The following is a 26,583-nucleotide window of genomic DNA, read 5'->3' as shown; positions in this document are numbered from 1 at the left end:
TACCCCTAGTGTCTAATTGCCTGCAATAGGATTCATCTGTGAAGAACATCTTGTGCCACTGTCTCTTTGGAGTGCTTATAAAAGTGTATGTACTTTTGACCCTATTACTCAAAATCGCTAAACTTTAGGTGTAGAATTAATCAGGATGTTTAAATACAAGCCCAGTGTTCTACAGAATCAACTATATAACCTTTATATCTAAAGCGTAAAGAAAAGATTGAAGGCAAAAAACCTGGAATACTTTCACTGATATTGAAAGAATTAACTATGCGATACAATCAGAATCTAAAACTAAGCTAGATTGCCATTTGCAGGATATCCTATCATGATTGTGCTGTGTGCGCTTCCAGAAGTAGGTAAAAATACTGATCTGAAACACTGTAAAAACTTCAGCAAAACTTCAATGTTCAAGCTGAGCAAAGCAGCTACAATGACTGTAAAGAATTGATAGGTAGATGTTGTGGTTTAACCCCAGCTGGCAACTAAGCACCACACAGCCACTCGATCACTCCCCCCACCCAGTGGGATGGGGGAGAGAATCAAAAAAAAACCCTTGTGGGTTGAGATAAAGACAATTTAATAGGACAGAAAGGAAGGAAAATAATGATAATAATAATAACATGACAATAATAATACTAAAAGAATTAGACTATACAAAACAAGTGATGCACAATGCAATTGCTCACCACTCGCCGACCAATGCCCAGTTAGTTCCCGAGCAGCAATCCCCCCCTCCCAGCCAACTCCCCCCAGTTTATATACTGGGCATGATGTCATATGGTATGGAATATCCCTTTGGCCAGTTTGGGTCAGCTGTCCTGGCTGTGTCCCCTCCCAACTTCTTGTGCCCCTCCAGCCTTCTTGCTGGCTGGGCATGAGAAGCTGAAAAATCCTTGACTTAGGATAAACACTACTTAGCAACAACTAAAAACATCAGTGTGTTATCAACATTATTTTCCTACTAAATCCAAAACACAGCACTATACCAGCTACTAGGAAGAAAATTAACTCTATCCTAGCCGAAACCAGGACAGTAGAGTAGCTGCAATGTGTAATCTGATATAACAAGTTTCTACCTCAACTCAGATTCTGAACTGGTGGGTAAAGAGGTTGGTTTTATTTTCATCAGGCACCCACAGATCAGATTTAACTCCTGTGGAATTCCATTGGCTTCAGCAAATCCATATCGTGAAATGTTTCTTACCTTGTTCAATGTTTCAAATTCTTACACATTATGATAATTAGAGGGCCAACAATTTAATCTGGGAATATAAAATAACACTGTATTATTTATCTGCAGGCGTTCCATATCTCCCTGTGCTAGGTGCTTTACAAAAGAAGGACAGAAGAGCATACAAGCCAAGTGAAATACTAGAGACAAGAGAGAAATTGTATCTTTTTAAACATAATATGGGAGACATGACTTGTAGATTTGATAGCATTCAAAATTCTTTGCCCTTACAACTACTTTGTTAAAAGAATTTGAGGTATTTGCAGGAAGTAATGCATTTTTGACATTACAATTTTTTTCCATAATGACAGATAACACATTTGATATTTTAAGTATTTAGATTATCCAGATCAAATATTAGCCAGGTAGTTCAGTACCAGGCACTTTGAAATACGAGGTTCTTTGGGATAAAGCTTGTGCTTTGCCTTGGTATCAAAGACTGCAGAAACAGTTTTTACCTTAGCATCATCACTGTAAAACACCCTAACGCCCTTTCCCATCATTCTTCAGAGCATGTGTTATACTGCTTAATGATCATCCAAAACTCCATAGCTAGTTTTATTTGGATGATGCTGTGTGCATGTTGGTTTAATATAACCTTTAGCTATCCTTTGGGGCAAAGGACAGTATGAAAATGAAAGAGGTCATCTCTTTAGGAATACTGTATCCATCAACAGAAAAGGAAAATACTTCATAAAAAAAAAGAAAATTTATGGATTTTTAAAATCTCATTTAAGAAGTTACATATTTCACTTACTGCTGTTGCTCAATGAAAATAAAAAGAAATTCTTGTAGAAAAGACTTGCCTGTAAATGAGACAGTTGAACAGAAAGAGTTGTGTGCCTATGAATTATAGTTCCAGACTGCTTATACTCTGCCTTAAAGCTGTGTATTCTTTCTCTGTAATTGTGCAATGCATTTATATTGGAAGGCCCTCTTAAAACTGGGTGATCTATTGGTTTAGGGACCTAAAAATTAATCCCAGATGTGATCATGCTCTTCTAGCCCTTCAAAAAGTAACTACTGCACCATATGTTTTGTAATAGACAATTTCAAAGAGTGCCAAGGGGAATGTTAAAGACGTTGGTCAAACAGCCACACATACCTCACACACAGGAATCCTAGAGGTCATAGTGCCTCAGACAGATTAATATTTTCACTTTTTTCTCCCCATTCTTCCACCATGGAAACTCAAGGAACAGTTCTCTCTCCTCCCAAAACAGGAAGGAAATGTTTTCCAGATTATTACCAGCATTGACATTCATGAGGCCAAATTCAGACCTGAATTCAGTGGAATGACTGGAATTCATGGTGACATATCTCTTATACCTACCCCACTTTTGGATCCTTGTAGGTTATTCCAAACAGCTTTCTTTTCTTTTAAATGAACTCAGTAGCAGGAGGTTAATGCTAAACTGACTTTAGATCTGGCTGGTCACCCAAGACAAATGAAGGGTGCAACAGGTAATGAAGGGTTATTCCAGATCATGATCATTTTTATTTTCCCTGGTTATTTCAGGAAGCTCGAAGTAAAGGGATTGTGTCCATTCTTCTAAATACAGTGTTATGCATCAATATCTACATCTCCGGTGTGTAACAAACACAGATGCACTCAGGTCTAACACCAACATAACTAAATTCATCACAACAGTAAAACTGGAGTAAAAGTTCTCTGAAGACTTCCTAAATATATATCTGAACTTCAGAGCAGTAACTCATGATTTATACCAAATAGTCCTGAGAAAAGGTCTAAAATGAAAACAGAAGGAAACAGAAAATCTACTAGAGGTTAGACAATCACAATCTTGTGCAGTCCTAAAGAGTCACTTTTGCTGCAGTGACATTAAATAAATCATTGGTAAAAAGAAATAAAGATTAATAATATGTCTCCAGTTCACTCCTCTTTGGTTTTCCCAGTACATGCAGTCATGTTTTGTACCAATTCTTGTAATAAGTTATTACAAAAATAGCTTAGGACTAGCAGACTAGTGTACCTACTTAAGTTTCATTGACTTTACTGTGGTTCTCTCCATTCAACAGCACACTGCAGAATCAGTGCCTTTTAGACTGTAAGCTTAATGCCTGGGTATACTCAAGCTAGATCTTCAAGTTCAAAGTATGCTGCTGGCAGGCAAGAAATAAATTAATAGGAATAACAGCTCCTCATCATTTGCCTCTCCTTGGTATTATTAGAATTTAATTTCTCTTAAGCCACGTTCTATTTTGGTGGTGTAAGGGAATTCTGTACAGTAAGATTTGCACTTTTTCAGTATTAAACATTATTAAAACAAAGAAAGGTTGGAAAGCGGAATAGGAAATGTCTGCTTTGGAGGGCTTCATCACAGCTTTTAAAATTAAAGACCTCCAAAAGAAATATCATCTAAGAGGCTAATATACATATGGGTGTGGGAGGATGCATACACACTTGTTAACTAAAGCAAAGGCCATGGCTTAGGACAAGATTTAATTCAAAATATTAGACTCAATAAATAACACTTAGAACTAGACATTATATGTTGCAGCTACTCACAATTACACTCCAAACCAAAAGCTGCAAGAAGAAAATGGTGCCCGAAAGAAGGATCCAAACCAGAAAATATGTTAAGGGAAAATCATGTGGAGCTAGCCTATAGGAATCATAGAGAAGAGATGATTTTGAAATCCCAGTCTCTACAGAGCTAACATACCTTCTCCAGAGCTGTAGGAACATCTCTCCTCTCATTTCATTTTACGTAGGTACCTGTACTCTCCCAAAAATCCACAAAACAAGCCAAACAATAAAATAGCAATCTGAAGAAAACTCATTCTTGCAAACTAAGCAGCATAGTAGTCACAGCTCTGTTTCTGAGGCTGGTGTTCCTGGTAAAAAAGACCTCCAGAATTAAGAAGTATTTAGGGAGAGTTTTTGTTTTGGACATTCATATTACACCTCAGCTTAATTCCTGCTTTGGTTTCTTAAGAACTTTTAACCTCTTTTTATCGGTTCTAGAACACAGTTAATTGATTATCAGAGTCACAAATCCTACTCTATTCCTGTGCCTTCTAGGCCCAAATTCTGCCTTTAAGTCACACAACACAGGGCTGAAGACTGACCCATCCTTTGAAAAATACTCAAGAATTGGCTTAGGTGAGTCATTAGTTGGAGCTCAAATAAAGAGAATCCAGAAACTCACTAGCAGTAACTCTTCTCTCCTTATTCCATAGTGGACCTAACTCTAAATTCAACCCTAAATCTAGGGATAAATCTTTGAGAGCTCACTGTTTTCTGGGCTGAGAGGCTAATTTACTCCAGCTAAGCCCAGCACTCACCCACTTGACTCTAAGGACAGACACCTGTGGCACATCTTTTGCACTGGAAAAATGTGCCAGCCACTTGCTAGTTACTGGCTTGGTCATATGCACCTTGTCAAAGAAGTGATCTATTTCGTTTAAGATGTATAGATCCAAAATTACACAGCCCAGAGAAAAAAAAAAACCACAATCATTTTATTCACTTGACACATGCTGTCTTGAACACATGTTCAATTTGTAACAGTAGTTAATCATTCACAAACAAAAGAATACAGTTTTAAAAAATAACTCATTTGTTCCTCGCAGCAGAGGATTAAGACACGATGTACTGGTGTCGTGGTTTAACCCCAGCCAGCAGCTAAGCACCGCGCAGCCGCTCCCTCACTCCCTCCCTGCTCCCAGTGGAATGGGGAGGAGAATTGGGGAAAGAATGTAGAACTCGTGGGTTGAGATAAGAACAGTTTAATAACTAAAGTAAAATAGAATACTAACAATAATGAAATATAATAATAATAATGAAAAGGAATATAACAAAAAAAGAAGAGGGGAAAAAAAAGAAAAAAAAGAACCAGTGATGCACAATGCAGTTGCTCACCAAGCGCACCCAGGTCCTTGAGCAAAAGCAATCCCACGAAAGGGTTTGCCTTTGCCTGAGGCAGGAGTAACCCAAACTGTTTTTCCTAGCATATTTTTTACGTGCACCACAGGGACTTTATCCCCTTCTACAGTACGTAAAAGTTCTGATTGGGCGGGGCCAGCCCGATTGGCAGATCCTCTAGTGTTCTCCATTATCCACCCGTGCTTAACACCTGGTTTCACGGAGGGGGAAGGGCCCCGGAGTGAGGCTGTGCCACACCGCTAGGCCCGGCCTGGCCCGGCCCAGTCAGGCCTGACAGCCCCGGAGTGGGGTTGTGCCACGCTCCCAGCCCAGGCTGCAGGGACCGGTCTGGGCCCGACGCTTCTTGTCCGGGCGCAGGCGCCGCCAGGAGCCTGTGGTGGAGGGCAGCCCGCCCAGGGACCGCAGCTCCATGCGCTGCCAGGTAGGTGCCACTGTTCCCGGCTCGGCGGCACCCATGGGGAGCGGGCTCCAGTTAGAGGCGAGGCGGGTCTCCAGGGGGGGTGGCGGGGCTCCCTCCGTCTCTGTACCTCGGCGGGGTGCTGGCGGTCGGCGGGCAGAAGTGCCATGTGGGCACAGTGGGCAAGGCCTGAATGGCCGGAGGGGGGCACGAATCCACGCTGGCTTACATCCCCCTCCCCCGGCTCTCCTCCTGACAACCAGAGCATGAGGAATGTGACAGAGCTTGTAGGCATAAAAAAAAAAGCTAGGGAAAGCTTTTCCTCGTGCTGGTTTGGTTTCGTTTGTTTTGTTATTTTTGGAGAAGTTAATGTGCAGTAGCGGTTTTTCTTCAGTAGGCCCCTGCTCCCCTGAACAGCGTTTGTTCCTCGAGCAGGTCGCTGTGCCATATTTTGCCAGGAGCACGGGGCTGTGCTCTGAGACCTCGGTGCCACAGCAGATCACCTCTCTGCAGCTCTGGGAGGAGATTGTTAAGATTCATCCAAGGTATTTGGGAAAGTTACTGCTGAGGTGCACAAAGTTTAACATGGGGTGTTTTTTTTTGGTAAAGAAATAAAAATTCAGCGTTTATAGTTGAGCTGGAACATGTATTGGTACTTTGGTACCATAAAAACAGTGAAGTTGCCTTGTTCTTGTAACCTGCAGCGAGCGTTTTGCGTTTTGGCCAATTGCAAATGCTATAGCTTTATGTATACGCTAGGAAAGACTAGGTCCAATAAACGTACCCAAAAGTTGGACATGAGGGGTAGTTTAAGACATGTGGCCCATTGTCCAGGAGGGCCACAGTGTGGTAACTCCACTGCATGTGAAAACAGAACACCTGAGCTGTGTTAGTACCTGTGGAGAATGTGAGATGTCTCAAGAAGGGATCTAGTACAGCCAGGGCAATAAATAAGAAATTCATGATAATGTGCAGGTGTTTTTGATCACTTATCTTTAACTATACTGTTAGCCGTTAGTCTGAGCTTATGGCACCCTCTGGAAGGCAGGTCAAGAAGGGAACTGAAGCCCTGCCATGGGCTTCCAGCCACTCAACCCTTACATAGGAAATAGGCTCAGCCACTTTCAACCTCCTCTGCTTTGAAAAAAAAGCATTGTTGGTTGCGTTTTATAGGGAGTGTGGTCCTGAGAGTGTGCTAGGTGTGTGCTGTAAGGACCCCTGCGGCACTGGTGCTCTTTGGGGGTGTTAGCAGAAGGTCCCCCTCAGGTGAGGGAATGTGCTCAGTCCTGTCAAGAATGAGTCTGATGGACAAAGGTGCAACACTGTTTGGAAAAAAAGAAAAAAGAAAAAAAAAAAAAGGCAGGCATAACAGAGATTGAGGTCCTCAGGATTTAGCGCTGAATGCACTGGAGTTTGGACTTTGGTGCCGAAGTCTTCCTTAAAGGCACCACCCTTCTTTATTAGATCTACTCTCAAAGGCTATGAAAAAACCCAACTATTTAGCAATGGCAGCTGTTTCCAAATGAGAAGCTCTAACCAAATGTTAGACCAGGGGCCTTTTCCTCACACAGAATGAGACCAAGTGTGTTTTGGGGAAGGAAGCTGTATTGGGTTTGTGTGGCAAGGTTTTGGTAGCAGGGGGCTACAGGGGTGGCTTCTGTGAGAAGCTGCTAGAAGCTTCCACTATGTCCGATAAAGTTAATGCCAGCGGGTTCCAAGATGGACCCGCTGCTAGCCAAGGCCGAGCCAATCAGCAACGGTGGTAGCGCCTCTGTGATAACATATTTAAGAAAGGCAAAAGAAGTTACAGGGGAGTAGCAGTTGCAGCCAGAGAGAGCGGAGTGAGAAGATGTGAGAGAAACAACTCCGCAGACACCAAGGTCAGTGAAGAAGGAGGGGGAGGAGGTGCTCCAGGCACCGGAGCAGAGAGAGATTCCCCTGCAGCCCGTGGTGAAGACCATGGTGAGGCAGGCTGTCCCCCTGCAGCCCATGGAGGTCCACAGTGGAGCAGATATCCACCTGCAGCCCGTGGAGGACCCCACGCCGGAGCAGGCGGATGCCCGAAGGAGGCTGTGACCCCATGGGAAGCCCGCGCTGGAGCAGGCTCCTGGTAGGACCTGTGGACCCGTGGCCCCGTGGAGAGAGGAGCCCACGCTGAAGCAGGTTTGCTGGCAGGACTTGTGACCCCGCGGGGGACCCACGCTGGAGCAGTCTGTTCCTGAAGGACTGCACCCTGTGGAAGGGACCCATGCTGGAGCAGTTTGTGAAGAACTGTAGCCCATGGGAAGGACTCACATTGGAGAAGTTCGTGGAGGACTGTCTCCCGTGGGAGGGACCCCATGCTGGAGCAGGGGAAGAGTGTGAGGAGTCCTCCCCCTGAGGAGGAAGGAGCGGCAGAGACAACGTGTGATGAACTGACCCAAACCCCCCTTCCCCATCCCCCTGTGCTGCTCAGGGGGGAGGAGGTAGAGAAAATCAGGAGTAAAGTTAAGCCCGGGAAGAAGGGATGGGTGGGGGGAAGGTGTTTTAATGTTTAGTTTTTATTTCTCATTATCCTGCTCTAATTTGACTAGCAGTAAATTAAACTAATTTTTCCCCAGGTCGAGTCTGTTTTGCCCATGACAGTAATTGCTGAGTGATCTCCCTGTCCTTATCTTGACCCACGAGCCTTTCGTTTTATTTTCCCTCCCCTGTCCAGCTGAGGAGGGGGAGTGATAGAGCGGCTTTGGTGGGCACCTGGCATCTGGCCAGGGTCAACCCACTACAGAAGCAGTAAGAAATGAGTGTATTTTACTTTGCAGCCTATTACTCGGTGTCAGAAGCAGCAGCACCTTTGGTTACTTTGCCATAGTTTGTCAATTTTGTCCTTTTATGAATGATGACTTGGAGCAGTACATATTGTATGTGCAGTTACTTCACAGCGGCCGCATTGGAAAATGCTTCTGTTCCTAGCTTTTCTGGAAAAACTCAACATAATTGTAGGGCACTGACCACAGACTTCTATTCACATTGCTAATGAATATTCAAACTGCAGCTTGAGCATACTTGACAATGCTCTTCTGTTCCACCCATTTTCCCCAATGAATTAACTTGTAAGTGACATTAATTAGAAACCATCCTTCTAATGGGCACTTCAGTTCCATAGTTGTGCTCATTTCCTCAGTTGCTTGCTTTACTTTCATACAGTCCCTCCCTTCAGTCTGCCCTCTGAGTCAGTGCTACTGTGTTTTGCTCAGCCTGTGCCTTGCCTGCTTTTGTCCATCTGGCTGGTAGGAAATAAGATGATTTTTACTTGTACCCTTTTGGCGTGCTTGCTTGTTTCTAGGCAATACAGCTCTCTGCTGTCTGTGCCAGATTTTGTAGTCTCAAACAATAACAGTTATCACGCCTGCATCTTCTAAAGTAAAATGTTGACATTCTTTTTCTGCTGTCTTACTGGTGTTGCCCTCATACTCACTGTGTGATTGCACTTAGTCATGAAAGCGACTCCCTGCCTCATGGTATCCAGAGCTGTGGACTCTCACAACAACATCTCACAGATGTGAAGACCAAAAAATATATAGAAGGTCTGCCAGAAAACCATATCTGCTCTCTTAGCTCTGTTGCCACTCCTTATCAATAGCAAATTTCAGACCTGTTAAGTACAAAAGACCCAAAGCCTCATAAACTGTGAGGTTACACAACAAGAGCAACTCTTTGACCACCAAATCTTCATGAGATCTCACGAACAGCATCCCACGACACTTCTTGCTGTGTAAGAAAATTGCTGTCCAGTCCAGCCAGACTGAATCAGGGGAACATTTCCTTCTAATCTCAAATCGGATAGTTGGTATCCTCTTGAGTTACCTACTTCTTTGTTAGAAGCTTTTAAAGTGGGTCTGGTATACATTGGTTGGTTCTAATGTAGTTTATAAAGGCCTATGACAAATCCAGTTCCTGACTTCTGAAAATTATAGTGAGTTGGTTTCTCCTTAGCTGCAACAAGAAAATCCAAGAGTAGGAGGTGGGTGTTTGTCATATTTTTGAAAGTATATTGGAAGCAGAGTTGCGTAAGTCTCAGTGGTATTTACCTCAGCTGCCCTAGACTGTGCACCAGTTTGTTGTTTAGTGAAATCTCATGGTTAAATGCACTCTATTTAGAAACCTATTTGTGCTCTTGCCAATCCCCCTCAGGCTTGTTGTCATCTGGGATCAAGTGTTTTTTGCTGTTCAGCAGGAGTATGTGCTTCTTGGAGATTAGCTCCTGGTCCTGCGGCCTGGAGACAAGGTTGCCATCATCCCACCAATTAGTGGAGGCTGAATCTGTCCAAGCTCTGTTAGGTAGGTATCACTTCTTGCTTAGTTTCCTATGGAGTGTCATCCTGTGCTAAAATATCTCATGGATTCTGTATAATCTTCCTATAATCTTTTTTTTGTTTAGGTTCAGAGATGTGATTGCAATTCTTTCCCTCCACCCCCAGTACTCTTTTGAGAGAGCATAACTTGTGTTTCCTGCTGGAGAGAACCATTGTGCTGACCAAAAACTATAAGCTGGTGCACCAATAAATGATTAACACATATGTAGTAAATGGAAGAAAATTGCCAGAGAGGTCCGGCATTGTTTTGAATTTGGGTTTTAGGTCTTGTTATTCTTTAGTAGTTGTTTCTGGCTGTCAGTAGATATCCAGCTTGTCTAAATAAGATAATAATGAAAAACCTCCTGCCACTTTTTAACAGAAAAGATGATACAGAAAAGATGATACAGAAAAAGAATTGACTGCTGCTTAAAAAAAAAAAAAAAAAAATTTTTTTTGTTGCTGTCAAAGGAACAGGTGTCCTTAGACTAGCTTCATTTCTTTACATGCTTTCAAGTGCCAATGCATGTATTTACTGCAGCTTGTTCCATTGCTGCTGCTCAAAATACTTCTTTTCCTCCTCATTCTTAGATGAACTGATGACTGGTTTCTACTCAGAGAAATTAGAAGTGTCTCCTGTGTCACTGAAACAGACTAATAGTATGAGGACCTGAATGTCCTGGAGAGCATATTAAACTTTAGGATTAGAACCCTAATCTGTGTTTATCAGAAATCTCTGTTTTAAACTGTGTTTGATTTCAGGATAAGATAGGGAGGAGGGGCTGACAATTTTACCACAGATTTACTAGCACAGTGGTCCATGCTGGTTGATTGTACTGTTAAACTGGGGCCTCACACTAGTCCTAGTTTCATCCTACTGGACCAGACTTTCCTACCAGGAAGGAACCTGTATGCATTAAAAACCAGGTCATCACTTGATATTTGCAGTTAATATTCTCTCAGCAAGTCTGCTGAGAAGTGAATTTGCCATGGAGACTGGTCTCTTGGGGTAAGTAGATGGTGCATGTTTTCTGAATAAATTGGGGCATCAGCACTGAATAAAAGGCAGTTGGCAAATGCTAGTATCGCCAAAACCAACAACAGAGTCTGGTTTCAGCCTTTCTAGTGAGCTATGGGTGTAAGCGAAGATCTGCCAAAAGATTTTATCCAGCTCAAGTCTGAAAAGCTCTCTGTAGATGAAGTGTCAGAGCTGGTCATTTCACCATACTGTGGGGCAGTGTCTCTGTTCATTGGTGAGTTTAATGTTTCTGAGCTGGATCTCTGGGTGTGTTAATAGTCTAATAAATGGAACCTAGATTGTCCACACCCCAAACTCATGCTTCTCAAATAAATAAATTCCTGGACCGAACCCAAGACACTTAGAAAACACATTCTGAATTATTTAGAACAAGACCATGGCAGCTCTTAAACAGTTGCATTGGGACAAAGTGGTGAGAAGCTTCCCTGCTGGTGTGGCTATCCTAGGGCTGAACAGAACAGCAGCTCTGGAGTACAGGACTGCTTGGGAGCTATTCTCCCATCCCCTTGGACACAGCTTATTCAAGGTGGGAAGTGGGATGTTGTGGCTATGCAAACCACAGGTCCACACCTGTATGAAAGCTGTTGCAACTCAGATCTTGGTTGAAAGCAAAGTACTGTTTTACCCATGGGGTGGTGAAGGTCAAGGCTGATGGCTCTGTCCTGTTGCTTAATGTACATGGTACAGATCTTGAAACCCTTTTATGCTCAAACCTTAGTGCCACTGGGCTCCTAAATACTGAGTACTTAAATGTTGCATGGGCAAATGCAATAATAGCACCTTAGCAGTTACCACAGAAGATGTCCCAGCCTTGGGCATTACAGATTGCAGACTTGTGTAATCTGTAGACTAAATTCTTCCTTGTATATTATAGATTTCTCTTGTTCAAAGAATCTCTTTACACAGCCATGATTAGGGGAGGTCACTTATGTTTGCACAGTGCTGACCTTGGCCATAGTGGGAGATCCTGGGTTTTACTCAATATTTATTGATGCTTTTGGTTGATAACTTATTTGTGTTTAGGTACTACGAAAAATAATTTTGAAGGGAAAAAAGTGATTTATTTAGAGTATGAAGTGTATACTTCAATGGCAGAGACCGAAATAAAGAAAATCTGCAGAGATGTTAGAAATGGCCATCAGTCAAACATATTGCAGTGCACCATAGACTTGGGTATGTATGGCCAGACCACATCCTTCTGCAAGTGGAATATTAATCCTTGTCTGGTACATGGTTGTGCTTACATAGTTGCAGGATGTGCAGGAGTCTATATAAACTGTAATGCAGTAAAGCTGGTTGCAGGATCAAGCTCTCGCTGCACAGCTAAGTTTCAGAAATAGTCTTTTTCAAAATGTATGTTTTGGTAGTGTTTGCTGGAATTCATATTTAGACTGCAGGAACCTTGATGCTGGTGTGATGGTTTGAAAGTGTGGAGAAGGGATTGAGATCTCATTGCTGGGAAGGGGATGCTGTTGGTTTTTTGCTTTTTTTAAAAGACATGAAGTTGGCACCACTTTGTTTTTTCTTCCTTCTTCCATTGAGGTGCCACAGAATGTTGGTTTCTTATTGTCAGGTTTAAGTCAAATTATGCCATAGGGAACCTAAAAGCTTAGACTATGGGGAGGGGGAGAGGCATGGTAATTGCTAGCCATGCTTGTAGGAGAACCTCCTGTTGTTCCTTGAGTCTTGGATAAGCATTTTCTGGTGGGTTTAAAACATGGAATACTAGTGTCTGACACTCTTGAGCCTTCACTGTTCATCAGATTTCTCACTGAAACTAGCAGGATTTGCAGAGTGTGTTGCAAATGCTTGTTTCCTTTTCTCTCAGCAGAAGGAACTTAGGAGGTGATCGCAAAGGGTAATATTAGCCTCTAAGGGGTAGTTTCCTTAGATTTCCTCTATAGTCAACAGAGAGAGCAATTCTCTCAAGGACAGCTCAAAGCATTTAAGCTTAGATTTTTCCTCTGAGCTGTTTGCCAGAGGAGTCTTACTATAGAGGGAGGGTTGGGAGGCAGCTTTTGGGAATACTACCCTTGTGAGGAGCAAAACAAAAACTTGTGCTACTTCTATTAACTAAGTTTGGAAAAAAACAACACACCAAACTGGAAAAACTTCATAATTTGAAATCAGAATTTGTCAAAATTTAAGTTTCATTGCAAAATCTGCATAGTTTGAGGCACTTAATTTCTTCTTTCACAAATTCTTGTGCAAACTGAGATGACTTCTCAGGTTTTCAGTTAAGAACCGGCCATTCCTGACTTGTTATTGTTCGTTATTAAGCCAGCTTCCAGTGAGTTTCCTATGCATTGTTGCAAGTTAGCAATTTTTTCCTCTTAATTCCATAGACTTTATTTAAAAAAAAAAAAAAGAATAGAAGAAAAAAGCCTATGGCTGATGGGTTTATTTATTCTAAAGCATGGAATTCTCACATCTGGTACTGATTTTGGTTGTGGTTTTCTTTCTTTTAAAAAGTGTATAATCTTTTGGACATGGCTTGACACTTGCTCAGTATGAATGAGTCAGGAGAGCGTGTGGCCAGAATATTGATGTGACATGGCCACAACTTTTGGGTGCTCTTGATGTTAAGCATTAGCTAAAGCTGCTGTTGTTCCTCTTCTCTCCCTAGTGTGGTTCCAATAACTGAAGCAAGTGTAATTATTGTAGTCTCCTCTCCACACAGAGCAGAATCCCTTGAAGCTGTAATGTACTGCATCAACACCTTAAAAGCATCCATCCCAATATGGAAAAAGGTATGTTTGGGTGTATTGGGTTTGCATGGCAAGGTTTTGGTAGCGGGGGGCTACAGGGGTGGCTTCTGTGAGAAGCTGCTAGAAGCTTCCCCTATGTCCAATAAAGTTAATGCCAGCGGGTTCCAAGACAGACCCGCCGCTGGCCAAGGCCAAGCCAATCAGCAACAGTGGTAGCGCCTCTGTGATAACATATTTAAGAAAGGGAAAAGAAGTTACAGGGGAGTAGCAGTTGCAGAGGGAGAGAGGAGTGAGAATATGTGAGAGGAACAACTCCACAGACACCAAGGTCAGGGAAGAAGGAGGGGGAGGAGGTGCTCCAGGCGCCAGAGCAGAGATTCCCCTGCAGCCCCTGGTGAAGACCATGGTGAGGCAGGCTGTCCCCCTGCAGCCCATGGAGGTCCACGGTGGAGCAGATATCCACCTGCAGCCCATGGAGGACCCCACGCCGGAGCAGGTGGATGCACCCAAAGGAGGCTGTGACCCTGTGGGAAGCCCGCGCTGGAGCAGGCTCCTGGCAGGACCTGTGGACCCGTGGAGAGAGGAGCCCACACTGAAGCAGGTTTGCTGGCAGGACTTGTGACCCCGCGGGGGACCCACGCTGGAGCAGTCTGTTCCTGAAGGACTGCACCCTGTGGAAGGGACCCATGCTGGAGCAGTTTGTGAAGAACTGTAGCCCATGGGAAGGACTCACGTTGGAGAAGTTCGTGGAGGACTGTCTCCCGTGGGAGGGACCCCATGCTGGAGCAGGGGAAGAGTGTGAGGAGTCCTCCCCCTGAGGAGGAAGGAGCAGCAGAAACACCATGTGATGAACTGACCCACCCCCCCCCCCCCCTTTCCCATCCCCCTGCGCCGCTCAGGGAGGGAGGAGGTAGAGAAAAATCAGGAGTAAAGTTAAGCCCAGGAAGAAGGGAGGGGTGGGGGGAAGGTGTTTTTAAGATTTGGTTTTATTTCTCATTATCCTGCTCTGATTTGACTAGTAATAAATTAAACTAATTTTTCCCCGAGTTGAGTCTGTTTTGCCCATGACAGTAATTGGTGAGTGATCTCCCTGTCCTTATCTTGACCCACGAGCCTTTCGTTTTATTTTCTCTCCCCTGTCCAGTTGAGGAGGGGGAGTGATAGAGCGGCTTTGGTGGGCACCTGGCATCCAGCCAGGGTCAACCCACCACATTGGGACAAATTTGGTTCTAGGCCTGTACCAGAGCCTTAGACGTCTGGGCTGGAGGCTGCTGCTGCTCTTAAGGGAAGGAGCTGAAGCATTACGGGCAGCAGTTGCTCCTGATGCGATGCCAATGTCTAGCACCAGTGAGTTTCCTCTAATGCAGCCAGGCCCATCTGTGGCAGGTAGGGCACCTGGGAGGCCCTCCCTTGCCTGTACCATCCAGCTCCTTTTCCTCTTAACTGCATCCTGGGTTAACTCCATCCTGAAGGAGCCCTGATCTCTCCTCTTTTGGGTGGCAAAAATTCAGTTCTGCACAGGCTTGTGGAAGAGCCTTGAGTCAGCTCTGCTTTGGACAGCATTGCAGTTTGCAAGTAAAAGTGGCATTTCTTGTCTTTCTGTTTTCCCCTCATCCCTGTGGCCTTGAGAAAGCACAAAGCATTAAGCAACAGCACACAATGAAGGGATGTGCAGAGGTCCCAAAGCTAGTATGGGCACACAACAATGTGTGGAGATACCAGCCCGGGTCTAGAAAGAGTCTCATTGCATAACAACAGTGTTGCGTGCAAGTAATGAGCATTGCCTCTGCCTTCTCTCCCAGGCAAAACTTGGCATGTGGTAACAGTGATGTTCTCCGCATTGCTCCACTTTTCTGACAACTCTTTCAGGAGACTGGAGTTCTGTGGTCTCAGAAAGAATAATCAGGGGCCCTGCTGAATTTGCTGCTTAGGACTGGACTGCTGCTGGGTAGTCCAATCTGTCCTGAAGATGTAGTACTTACTGTATTTTGGGTATTGTTGTAATTTTTATTTTTTTAATATCAACGTTTTATATACGCTTAAATACTCTCATTCCTAAATACGATGGTACAATAGGTTAACATGGCAACATGTAAAAAGGGCAGTGTTTCAGACACGAGTGCTGTGTACTCTACAGCTTTTACATCATTTCTTCTAGATCTCTTTCCTGAAGTGACTTCAGCATAGATGGGCCCTTTTAAATTTAATGGGGTTCAGCCCAAGGTTCAGGATCTGCCCATATGTAAGTCAGTATGTTCTAAGGATGCTGTCCTCTTTTCTGTTTGCCAGCTAAGTGCTGTGTAGTCCTGTTGTGATCAGTAAATAACAGCAGGATGGCTGTTGAGTTGTTTGGCCTGGCTTGTGGCTGTATGTAGCAGACTCCCGCAATATTTCCCATTCTTTGTTTATATTTCCAGGAGATTTGAGGACGAATATTCTTGGAAAGAAAACAAGGAATGCTTTTGGGCAGATTCAGAAAAATAACTGTGCTCTTTTTAAAATAAAGTGTTACTGTTCCTAATGAGCGTAGTGATTTAGCTTTGAGTTGTTTTTACAGAGAATCTATATGTTTTTAAGCAGTTGTAATAGACATTTCAATCTGAACAATTTAATTAGGACTGAATGAAATGAATGAGTAATAAGTAGGGTTTTTAAGTGTTCTTGACTCTCCTTTGAAATCATCTTTTTGTGCTTTTTAATATGGAGTCAGTTTTTAAAACAATCTTCCCTAAAATTCTTGGTTGCAAGGTATTTAGTCCTCTGTGATATATACTGCTTTAATGCCTTTACATTGGTAGTCTGTGTTCATTGTCTGCATGGGAGGTCACAACAGGACAATTGGATTTTTTTTTTAATCTTAAAATCCTGAGTTTAATTTTATATAAATGCAGAATTAGTTTGCAAGCTTTATGCTATTTTTACATTCTTGTAACATGAAAGCTACTTGAAGTAGATTAAACATTTTGGTACAGACAAAGAAGAAAATATAAACTATACCCCAGAGTTATTAACTTTTTATTAGTGGTTACTTTCCAGTAGCTGTGTCTCACAGAAACATTTTTACTGTGCAGCTGATATTACAAGTCCATTACATTAAAAAAATATGGACAGACCTTGATTCAAAGTTAGATCTAATACTCTACCAGCAACAAACTTGGATTAGCAATAACATGCAAACCTGTAACTACTTAATGATGTCTAGACATGATTAATATTGAAGGAGCTTTTTTGGTTGTGTAATTGTATGGTGCTGCAGGAAAAAAAAGCCAGCTATTATTACAAAAAGGCAACTATAAGAATAAGTTTAATTAGTTTTAGTAGTTTGACTTTAGACAGGTTAGGATTCAAAGTCATCAAAATGGATTAGTTTTTCCAAAGGAAAGTGCATCTATTGAACTTTTTGCAGTTTATATATGTATTTATATTTGCATTTATGATTTTAATACAGTTTTTCTCTTGTTACTGTTTTGAAACCTAGTTAAAGAGAAAAAGACTGACATAGTATGCCTGTGCTTCCACTGGAAACAATGGGCTGCTCATCTGAGTAAGATAACTTTATTTATATTATTGTTCTGTGCTATGATAGTGTTTAGGTGCTAAAAGTTCAAAGTCCCATTGTGTATGGCATTTTTACTCATGCTGAGAGGCAATTTTATCTAGTGCTTGTTATCAATGTAGACAAGGTAGATATAAAAGAAGGGAAATGAGGTAAAGAGAAGTAAAATTATTTGCTCAAGCTTATATATCATTACATCACACAACACTTAAGCCTCAGCTGTATAATCCATTTCATTGTGTCTGCAGTAAAAAATCTACAAACAGCTGCTAGCTGCACAAAATAAAACCAGAAAATTAGGCAATGATCTTTTTTCCCAGTGATCTCAATCAGTTTTAATACTTAGTGATGGTTACTGTATCCAGCTTAAGTAAAACCCAGTGAAACACACAACTTCAAGAAGAAGCATGGTTAAACTGTGCTTATTAGCTTACTGATGCACTTTCCTCAATGGAAGTGAGCAAGTCCTTGCTCTGCAGGACAGCAGCTGCTCCTTGTGTGCATACACATATGCAGCCTCCAAACCATGCGGGCCCTGTTATCTAGGCAGAACTGAGCAAGTTCAAGGTTGAATTTTCCTTTGCTTTGGAGGTTGGAGAGAAGCCCTCTACTATTTGAATGTCATTTTTACTGGGAATTGTACAGAATCCCGAGTACAGATCACTTCCTCTGTCAAATAATTCTTTTTTTTTTTTTTTTAGAGAAAAAAAGAAAACTAATATGCAAACTTTCCCATTTTTGGTGTTCATTTTTCCATGTTCATGTTTGCTGTTACCATGCAACTAATTAGTGTATTAATTTCACAAAAATAAATGCCTAATTTGCCTTGTGGTGGATGGTTTATGAATGAAGTAAAACCTATGCAGTGCTTGCATACTGGTGCTATGCTTCGATACAGAAAACTAGTGGTATTTAGAACAGTTAAATTGTATTTGATGCCCTATGATCAGGGGCAATTCCTGTGGATTCACTGTGTTGCACTAGTGCCTCTCTAGTGCTGCAGTCTCCTGGAAGATTTCTCCAGGGTGACCTTAAGTGCACCTTCCCCATCAGCAATGCAGATGGGAAGGAGGGTGCAGAAAAGAAGAAAAAATAATTGTGTACTTCCCCACAGTGACCAGGAACAATGAATGGAAGAGATGATGTACTGAGTCACAGCTGAGTGTTACAATGTGTGTACGCTGCCATGGTCAAAACAATGAAATGTCATTTTGTGTCCCTAGCTGTGCATGAGGCAAGTACTGTTTTGTTCTGGAACAATGATGTATCAGTATTGTGTAACTTTGGGTTCTTCAGCTGGCATCTAAAAGCAAAATGGAAAAGCCCCTAGGAGGGATGATGTGCATAATTAGAGGTAAAATGTATCTCACTGAAATTTAAGTCCATACTCCGAGCTCGGTGTTCCAGCTCCCTCTGTAGGGCTACCCTCTCTGCTAGGGAGATATTATCTTAAGAGGGCAAATCACTCTGTTCTAAGATAGCTGCCTAAGGCTACGTCTAGAAGTGCTTCCAAATTTCCAGGCCAGGGGATGAATCCCAGCTGCGTCTGACTGCATGTCAAGGAACGATGTGGCTGCACATGTCCTGGTTTCTACACACACAGGAATAGGCTGCTGGATGAGGACTACCTTGTGTTATGGTGAGGTCCATGAGTGGGATGATAGGCAGCTGCAGATCAATATACAGTGCAGTCCTAGCTTTCTGGGATGAGTCCAGCTATTTCTCTGCCTTGGCTATTAACCTTGGGAGGTTAATCCCACCCCTCTGTGGCTCTTCCAGCTGCGTCACAGTGTGCTGCAGAGGTGGTGGCTCCAGGTACAGACAGATGTTCCCAGGAACAGATGCTGCAGACCAGAGGGTAAACATGTGACTTGAGTAGAGATGAGTGGTGTTTGTGGGAGGGAAGCGCATGTCTTCAGAGTGAGAATTTGTCCTTCTGAAAAGATGTCTTGGTCTTGGCTGGCAATATTTGAATACACTGATCCCTTTGTCTGGCAGAATGTCCATATATCAGCATTGCTTAAGAGTTTTCTGGCTCAAAATCTTTCATTCTGTTCTCAAGAGAAGCTCAGCCTGATGCATACTATGAAAACAGTAACTGATGGAAGATTGTCATGAAATAAACTGGCGGGGGGGATTGTGTTATAAGGAGCCTACCCAGGAGATGGAAGCCGAGAGACGGCTGTGTGGGAGGAGCGGCTCCCAGCCTGCCTGGCTTGCCCAGGTGCTGGCTGTGGTGGGAAATACAGGTGCTGGCTTCGGCTGTCACTCATGAAACTGCTACAGTTGCACTCAGGAATGAAGCTTTTACATTGCTCAACTTTAAACTAGATTTTTTGGCTTTTCTCTCAGCTCACTTTTTCCTGTAGCTGTTCAAGGAATTTGTAGTTTTATAGACTAACGCATTCATTTGCTCCATCAAAAACATTAGAAAGAGGAAACTGCTAAAACTAATTATTAATGAAATGTAATGAAAGCAGACAATGCTAACCACCCCCCCAAAGCTCTGAAAACTCAATCTTGAACTCTTCCATTAAGTGTCCTTTGGAGGTACTTGAAGAAAGAGAGTTAAGAATAGGCTGATGACTAAATCAGCAGGGTTTTGGTTTTTTTTTTTTAATACCATAGGCCTGTTTTTAAAAAAAAACAAACCAACCATGCAATTTGATCTTATCAAGTGTTACAAAAATTAGCATCCTGATGTATCTTTATAGCAGTTCTGTTTTAAATGTTCCATTTCTACTGCTTTAAGAGAAAGAGGCAAATACATTTTAAAAACTGCTAGCACACCAAAGCCGGTGATTGCCTATGAATAATTGATCATAAATGAGGGCAGAAAGGTTGATTTAAAAGATAGAACTCAAATTTTCTGAGGCTGTGAAAATTATGTACACTTTATTACCTTTAAAGGCAATAAAAAGTTGAGGCAATTAGCTATGGATTTTGAGATGCATTTTCATACCTTCCTTCTCTTTGGTCTTTAATATGCAAACTTTTGTTGCGCCTCAGTTTTGGATATAAAGGGTAATACACACAAGTCAGGATATAAGGAATCTGTCTTTCAATTCTGCAGAACACTGAGACTTGGTGAAAGATGGAGTTTCGTGCCTTAAGATTAGGGTCATCTGATTCTGTATTATAGAAGTGTTAAAGTTGGTAGCCTGAAACTTTATGTACCACTGTTAAAATATGGAGGAGTTGAAAGAAAAAAAAAAAGAGGAAGCTCTGTGAAAGTGGCTAGTTTTCAGGTGGCAGTTACTGCCATGACTGTCTTCCTATTCACAGCCAAGTTCCTCCCCTTCTTCCTCCCCCACTGTGCTCCTGCTGAAATATTGCATTCGGTTTTCCAACACATGGTGGGGAATAGCTAGAGCTGGTGTCAGGAGATGCTGCTGCCAACCAGTTCTGTACATAATATAAAGTGCAGGGCATAGGGCTGGCAGAATATGGTGTAATTTTAAATGCCAGTGAAGATAACCTCATGTTTAGAGGAAGGCCTGACTGTGGTAAGATTTTAACACCAACATAACTGCACTCAGAGCTATCCAAATAGATATTTTGCACTAATGTGAACTGACTTATACTACAATATAGCTTACTGGTAGTGTTCTACTCATAACTATGACCTACAAGATTTTAAGTGCAGCTTCTTTGTATACCTAGCAGAGTCATCCCCTTAGGGTTTTCACTGTGTGCTACTGGAACAAAGACATATTTGGCCCCATTTTATATAGTGCTTTTTCAGTAGCATTTCCTCTCTTTAGGGTGCTGTTTAAAAATAAATGCCATGGTCAGCAGTATTCTTGTTTTTATTGTAGTAATGCTGTTAGGCCCTCAGTTAGGCACCACAGATACAGTCCCTGCTCCCATAGAGCTTACATGCTAGCTTTCAGAAGTCAGTTTGATTATAAACTCTCTTGTACATCCCAAAACTACACATAGGCTCATATGAAACTAACTCTGAGTTTGGATTCTAGTACTTCAAGAAGTCAGCAGCTAGATTTAAGTCTAGAATCATATATAACTTGAGTTTGCTGAAGGTATTCCTGACTTCTCTTGCTGCAAGCACAAACAGAAGCACATGCTGAAGCTCAACACTTCAGAATATTATTTCACCTGTAACATGCTGTTTTAAAAAACTAAAACAAAAAAAGCCTTTGTGCATAATACAAAATATACATATTTCCAGCATTAGTTGCAGCTGTGCCAACTTAAAAGTGCAATAAACTCACCCATTACAAAAACTGAATTAGCCATTTAAGTATTAATTGTAAAAGAAAAATAAAACCAGTAACTTGAAGTAGTTAGAATACAAAACCTTACCCATTGCTATGCCTTCCCTTTATTTTGGGAAAAGTATTATGTCCAGGCTGGGAGGAAAATCCTGTTGTCTGGGACAAAATAAAACCCAGTGAAGACCAGTAAATTGAATCATTGCTGCCTAATTGATAAACTGTTAAACCCCCCCAAGAAATTGGATGTCAGATATTGACCTGTACCTCCCACCTAAGGTGGAAGAAGGAAATCTGGTTGAATGCCTAAATTTCCTTGCAAGCAGCACCAGAAATGAAAGATGCTGCCATCTGCTCTGTTGTGAAATTCTCCCTCTAGCCTGGAGTGCATGACCCTAGTTACGTAGGAGCTTCCCACATGTACAGGTGTAGGGTTTGTTTTCTTCCTCATAAGTTTATACAAGAATTGAGGCAGACAAATTTTTATCTTTATTGTCAGAGCATTTGCCCTCAGGGTTCGTAATTACAAATCAGGAGCTTATTCTTTAGATTTATGCAATTACTACTTTTTTTTTTTTTTTTTTTTTACTTTTTAAATAATTGTTTTGGTCACTGTCATGGTTTAGGCCCAGCCAGCAACTAAGCACCATGTGGCCACTCGCTCACTCCTCCCCTCCCCGGCAGGACGGGGAGGAGAAAATACAATGAAAGGCTCGTGAGTCAAGACAAGGCCAGGGAGGGATTACTCACCAATTATGGTCACAGGCAAAACAGACTCGACTTGGGGAAAAAGAAATCAATTTAATTTATTACCAATCAAATCAGAGTAGTGTCACCAAAATCAGGAATAAACCTCTTAACACCAATGTAGCATTAAGAAGCGGGCATTCTTTTATTACAGCGCTGGATGCACGGGGGATCATTCCATCTAACATGCATGCTGCATACAAAAATTACAGGGTTTATATCCAGTTATCTAATTAGCAACAATTAGTAAAAACACGCCTAAGTTTACACTCATTGGCTAGTGATAAACATTTCATTCATTACTGGTCAGTCATATTTAAATTAACTCTGCTTGCAATGTAGATTAGCACACATGCTCCTTATGGGTGTGGGGGGGCAAGTTTCTTTGGTCTTGAATTGAGTCGGTGATCGTGCTTCCCCCTGCCGCTTTCACCTTTCCCCTAGTTACGAAGGACTTCTCCAGGTTTGGCTCATTTTGTAATTCAGTCAGCAGAGCCAGGGGGTACAATACCGATATTGAGGAACATCTTGCCCTTTTAGCACGTATTGTTACTTGCTAATCTTTGGTATGTAGGCCTACTTGTCCTTGGTAGGCAGACTTGCTCATCTCTGGTATGCAAGCCTGCTTGCTCTATCTGTACAAAGTTTACACAAAGGGGCCCTTCATCAAATTGTCTAAGTCTTTTGGTAACAATTCCCCCCTTTGGAAGTAGTTAGATTTTCTTACTACTTCCATATATTTTTCTCAATGGTTTTCTTAACACAACCTATGCAGATCCCTATAATAACTATAATAACATAAATTGCTCCTTCCAACAATGTAGCTAACCATCCTTTTAAAGACCATCCACTTAATTCTTGGAGAATTTTGTTGAGCCAACTATTTTCTGCTGCATCTCTGATTGCTCTGCTACTTCTCTCATTTTGTCAGTTATATTTGGGATGTGGATACAACAGTGTTCTTTGTCTAATTTAAGATATCCACATACCCCTTGTTCTTTGACCAAAAGCAAATCTAAGGCTAGCCTATTTTGTAAAGTCATTTTAGTATTAGCTTGGACCTGTTTATTAATAATCCGGAATCCTTTCCGAGTGGCTCTAGACAGGGTTTCTACTTGCCAGGTCAAATTTTCTATCAGCATTCGATCTTCTAAAGCCATCAGTCCTGGTAATAGGAAACTTTGGAGTCCCCAATCAAGTTGTACTGCTGCTGAGGGTCCTGTCCAGGTATCAGGGTCTTTTTCTGTTACAATATCTCTTTTAATTCATCCCCAATATTGGGCTTTGATTGAATTCTTTTTCCATATGGGGCATAGGGTCAATAATCCTAAAGTTACTTGTCTAGTTACTGCACTGAACTGTAGTCAGGTAGTCCAATATCCATCTGACGTGACCCATGTCGTGTAACCTGGGGACGGAATTTCTTGTCTACAGTTTTCATTCAAAGAATTTTGTTTCTTACACTGTTCCATCATCAAAGCAGAATTTAGGATTGATATTTTACTGTGATTTAGGACATTGGGGCACCTCCAATCAGCTTTGCTGTTGCTGTGGATAGCCTTTGCACCCCAATTAAAGCACCAATCTATATCTCCCATATACTTCCAGTGCCCTTCCAAAGGCCTGGTCCAAGTTCTGAAGTTTTTTTTTTTTTGTTTTTTGTTTTTTTTTTTCCCCTAAGGTTAGTACATTCTGGAGCAGTAGTCACATTAGGTACTATGTTGTTAGTGACACAGAGATTTAATAATCCTGCAGCTTGTCCACCAGAGGCTGTTAATACTGCTGTCAGAAACCCAGTATCTAAAGGGAGTGATCCACTAGGACATTGTGCACTTGAGCCTCTTCCAAATACTGTTCTATTGTCTCCTGGTCTCCAAGAAGTGGCATCTTGTAAAACATCACTACCTCTTTGTCTACACATGTTTTCTTTATCTAAGTAATGGGAAACATTAGCCCGTTTAAAGGCTTCTGTAATGATATCATATTCCTCCAATAAAGATGAATTTATTGGTATAATGCCCCATGGGATGGGCTGACTAGCCAAATGAGGAGTTGGGATGCATAATCTTACCAGTGTAACAGCATGTATCCTACCAAACCCTTGTATTAAGGTTAGAATTAAGTTTTCATCTATGTCTGTATTGGTTTCTCCATCTATATCAATCTCTGTACTTCCTGACATCACTGCAAAAGATACAACCCATAACTTCATGATTCCCGAGTTAATTTTAAGCGTAAAGGTCCTTTTTGTTTGACAGTCCATACTGGTGATGTGGCTGGCTTGATCCTGCTGTAATGTATCCACGGGGCAACTCCTTTGAGCTTGACGGCTGTGTAAGTGGTGAGTAAAATCTGGAAAGGTCCTTTCCACTTTTCCTTCAACAGTTCGTCTGACCATGTCCTCAGATACACCCAGTCTCCGGGTTGGTATTGATGCACAGGCACGTCCAGGGATAGCGGTGCGCTCACAGTGACATACCTGTGAAGAGAAGACAGAACCTTTCCCAGAGAGATAACATATTCTTTCAGGTAATGTTTCCCTAAAATTTTGAGAATAACTCCTGTTTCTGTCACCTGATAAGGTTTACCGTATATGATTTCAAAAGGACTAATCTTTTCTTTAGTTCTAGGCTGAACGCATATGCGTAGCAAAGCTAAGGGTAAAGCATCTGGCCACTTTATCTGAGCCTCTTGGCAAATTTTACTTATCTGTCCCTTCAGGCTTTGATTCATTCTTTCTACTTTCCCACTTGATTGAGGTCTCCATGGGGTGTGGAGATCCCATTTTACCCCTAATATTTTAGCTAAACTTTGAATGGCTTCTGCTATGAAGTGTGGGCCCCTATCTGAAGACAGCCCTATAGGTACCCCAAATCTTGGTATTATTTCCTTAAGTAATACTTTTGCTACTTCTTTTGCCTTGTTGGTGCGACAAGGGAAAGCCTCCGGCCAGCCTGAAAAAATATCTATCATCACTAAAAGATACCGGTATCCATTTTGCCGCAGTAGCTCGGAAAAGTCTATTTGCTAATAGTCTCCTGGACTGTTTCCTCTCTTCATCACCCCTAATAAAGGTCTTCAGGGTGAGTGAGGATTGTTCTTCAGACATAATTTGCATTTCTTCACTATACCTTTAATTATCCCAGTCATTTGTACACTTAACACTTGTGTCTTTAATGCCTCCACCATTGCCTCAATTCCCCAGTGAGTTTCTTGGTGTTGTCTGTTAGCCAATTCGCGCATAATTTCCTGTGTAACTATTACTTGATGTGAAGGAGTTACCCACCACCCTTCCTGGTTCTTATTTGCCTTCAATAAATTAGCCAGTTGGTTGTCTTCTGGTGTATACTGCGGACTCCTAGGTCCCAACCTCTGGACCTTTTCCGGTAAAACTAGTAATACTTTATTCTCTGCTGCCTCTTTCACAGCTTTATCTGCCATTTGGTTCCCTATATGCACCGGACTATTTCCAAGTTGGTGCGCCTTACAATGCATGATGGCCACTAGTTTAGGTAAATTAATTGCTTGTAACAATTGTTAGGTCATTGGCCCATATTTAACTGGAGATCCTTGAGAAGTTAGGAGTCCCCTCTCTTTCCAAATGGCACCATGAGCATGGACTATCCCAAAGGCAAACTTTGAATCTGTCCATATATTGACAGTCTTGTCCTTTGACAATTCTAATGCCCTTAGTAAGGCTATGAGCTCTGACTTTTGGGCCGACATATTAGATGACAGAGCTTTAGCCTCAATTACCTCTTTAATGGTTACCACAGCATATCCTGCTTTCCACGCTCTGTCCCACATAAAGCTACTACCATCTACAAACAGGTCCCAGTCCGCATTCTCCATTGGCATGTCTTTCAAATCCGCTCTGCTGGAGTACGTCTGCTCCATCGTTTGCAAACAGTTGTGGGTTAATTCTCCTCCATCAGGATCAGTAGTTAGAAAGGTCGCTGGATTCAGGATCGTGGTTACTTTCAGCTCCACATCGTCTTGTTCAAAAAGAATGGCCTGATATTTCAGTATCCGGCTTGGTGACAACCAGTGTCCTCCTTTTTGTTCTAGAACTGCTGTAACTGCATGAGGCACAAATACAGTTAACTTTTGCCCAAGTGTCAATTTCCGGGCCTCTTGGATCAATAGTACTGTAGTCACTACTGCTTGGAGACATGCTGGCCATCCTTTACTGTGCTGTTTTGAAAAGTACCCCACGGGTCTTTTCCACGATCCTAGTTTCTGGGCCAATACTCCTAATGCAAAATGTTTTTCTAAATTCGGGAGGCCTAGAGCCGGGGCACTCATTAAGGTCTGTTTCAATTTTGTAAATGCATCTCTGCATTCTTGAGTCCAAACAAGGAGGTTTCCTTCCCCTTGTACCGCTTCATATAAGGGTTTGGCATTCTCTTAATAACCCAAAACTTATGAA

At 42.1% G+C, this 26,583-nt stretch overlaps 1 protein-coding gene and 1 pseudogene across 1 annotated transcript; both read left to right on the top strand.

Annotated features, from left to right (window-relative positions):
* The first annotated feature begins 325 nt into the window (after window positions 1-325).
* On the top strand, window positions 326-9,838 carry LOC127028606 (molybdopterin synthase sulfur carrier subunit-like; annotated as a pseudogene).
* A 1,166-nt stretch (window positions 9,839-11,004) lies between these two features.
* Window positions 11,005-16,103, top strand: LOC127028601 (molybdopterin synthase catalytic subunit-like). The gene is given in 6 exon segments (XM_050914323.1): window positions 11,005-11,125; window positions 11,935-12,036; window positions 12,039-12,084; window positions 13,538-13,661; window positions 15,422-15,438; window positions 16,037-16,103. Coding segments are annotated over 6 exon segments (477 nt in total).
* The last annotated feature ends 10,480 nt before the right edge of the window (window positions 16,104-26,583 follow it).

Source organism: Gymnogyps californianus, unplaced genomic scaffold (assembly GCF_018139145.2).
Source record: "Gymnogyps californianus isolate 813 unplaced genomic scaffold, ASM1813914v2 HiC_scaffold_36, whole genome shotgun sequence".
NCBI classification, from domain to species: Eukaryota; Metazoa; Chordata; class Aves; order Accipitriformes; family Cathartidae; genus Gymnogyps; species Gymnogyps californianus.
This window is presented reverse-complemented; position numbering and strand designations above follow the sequence as displayed.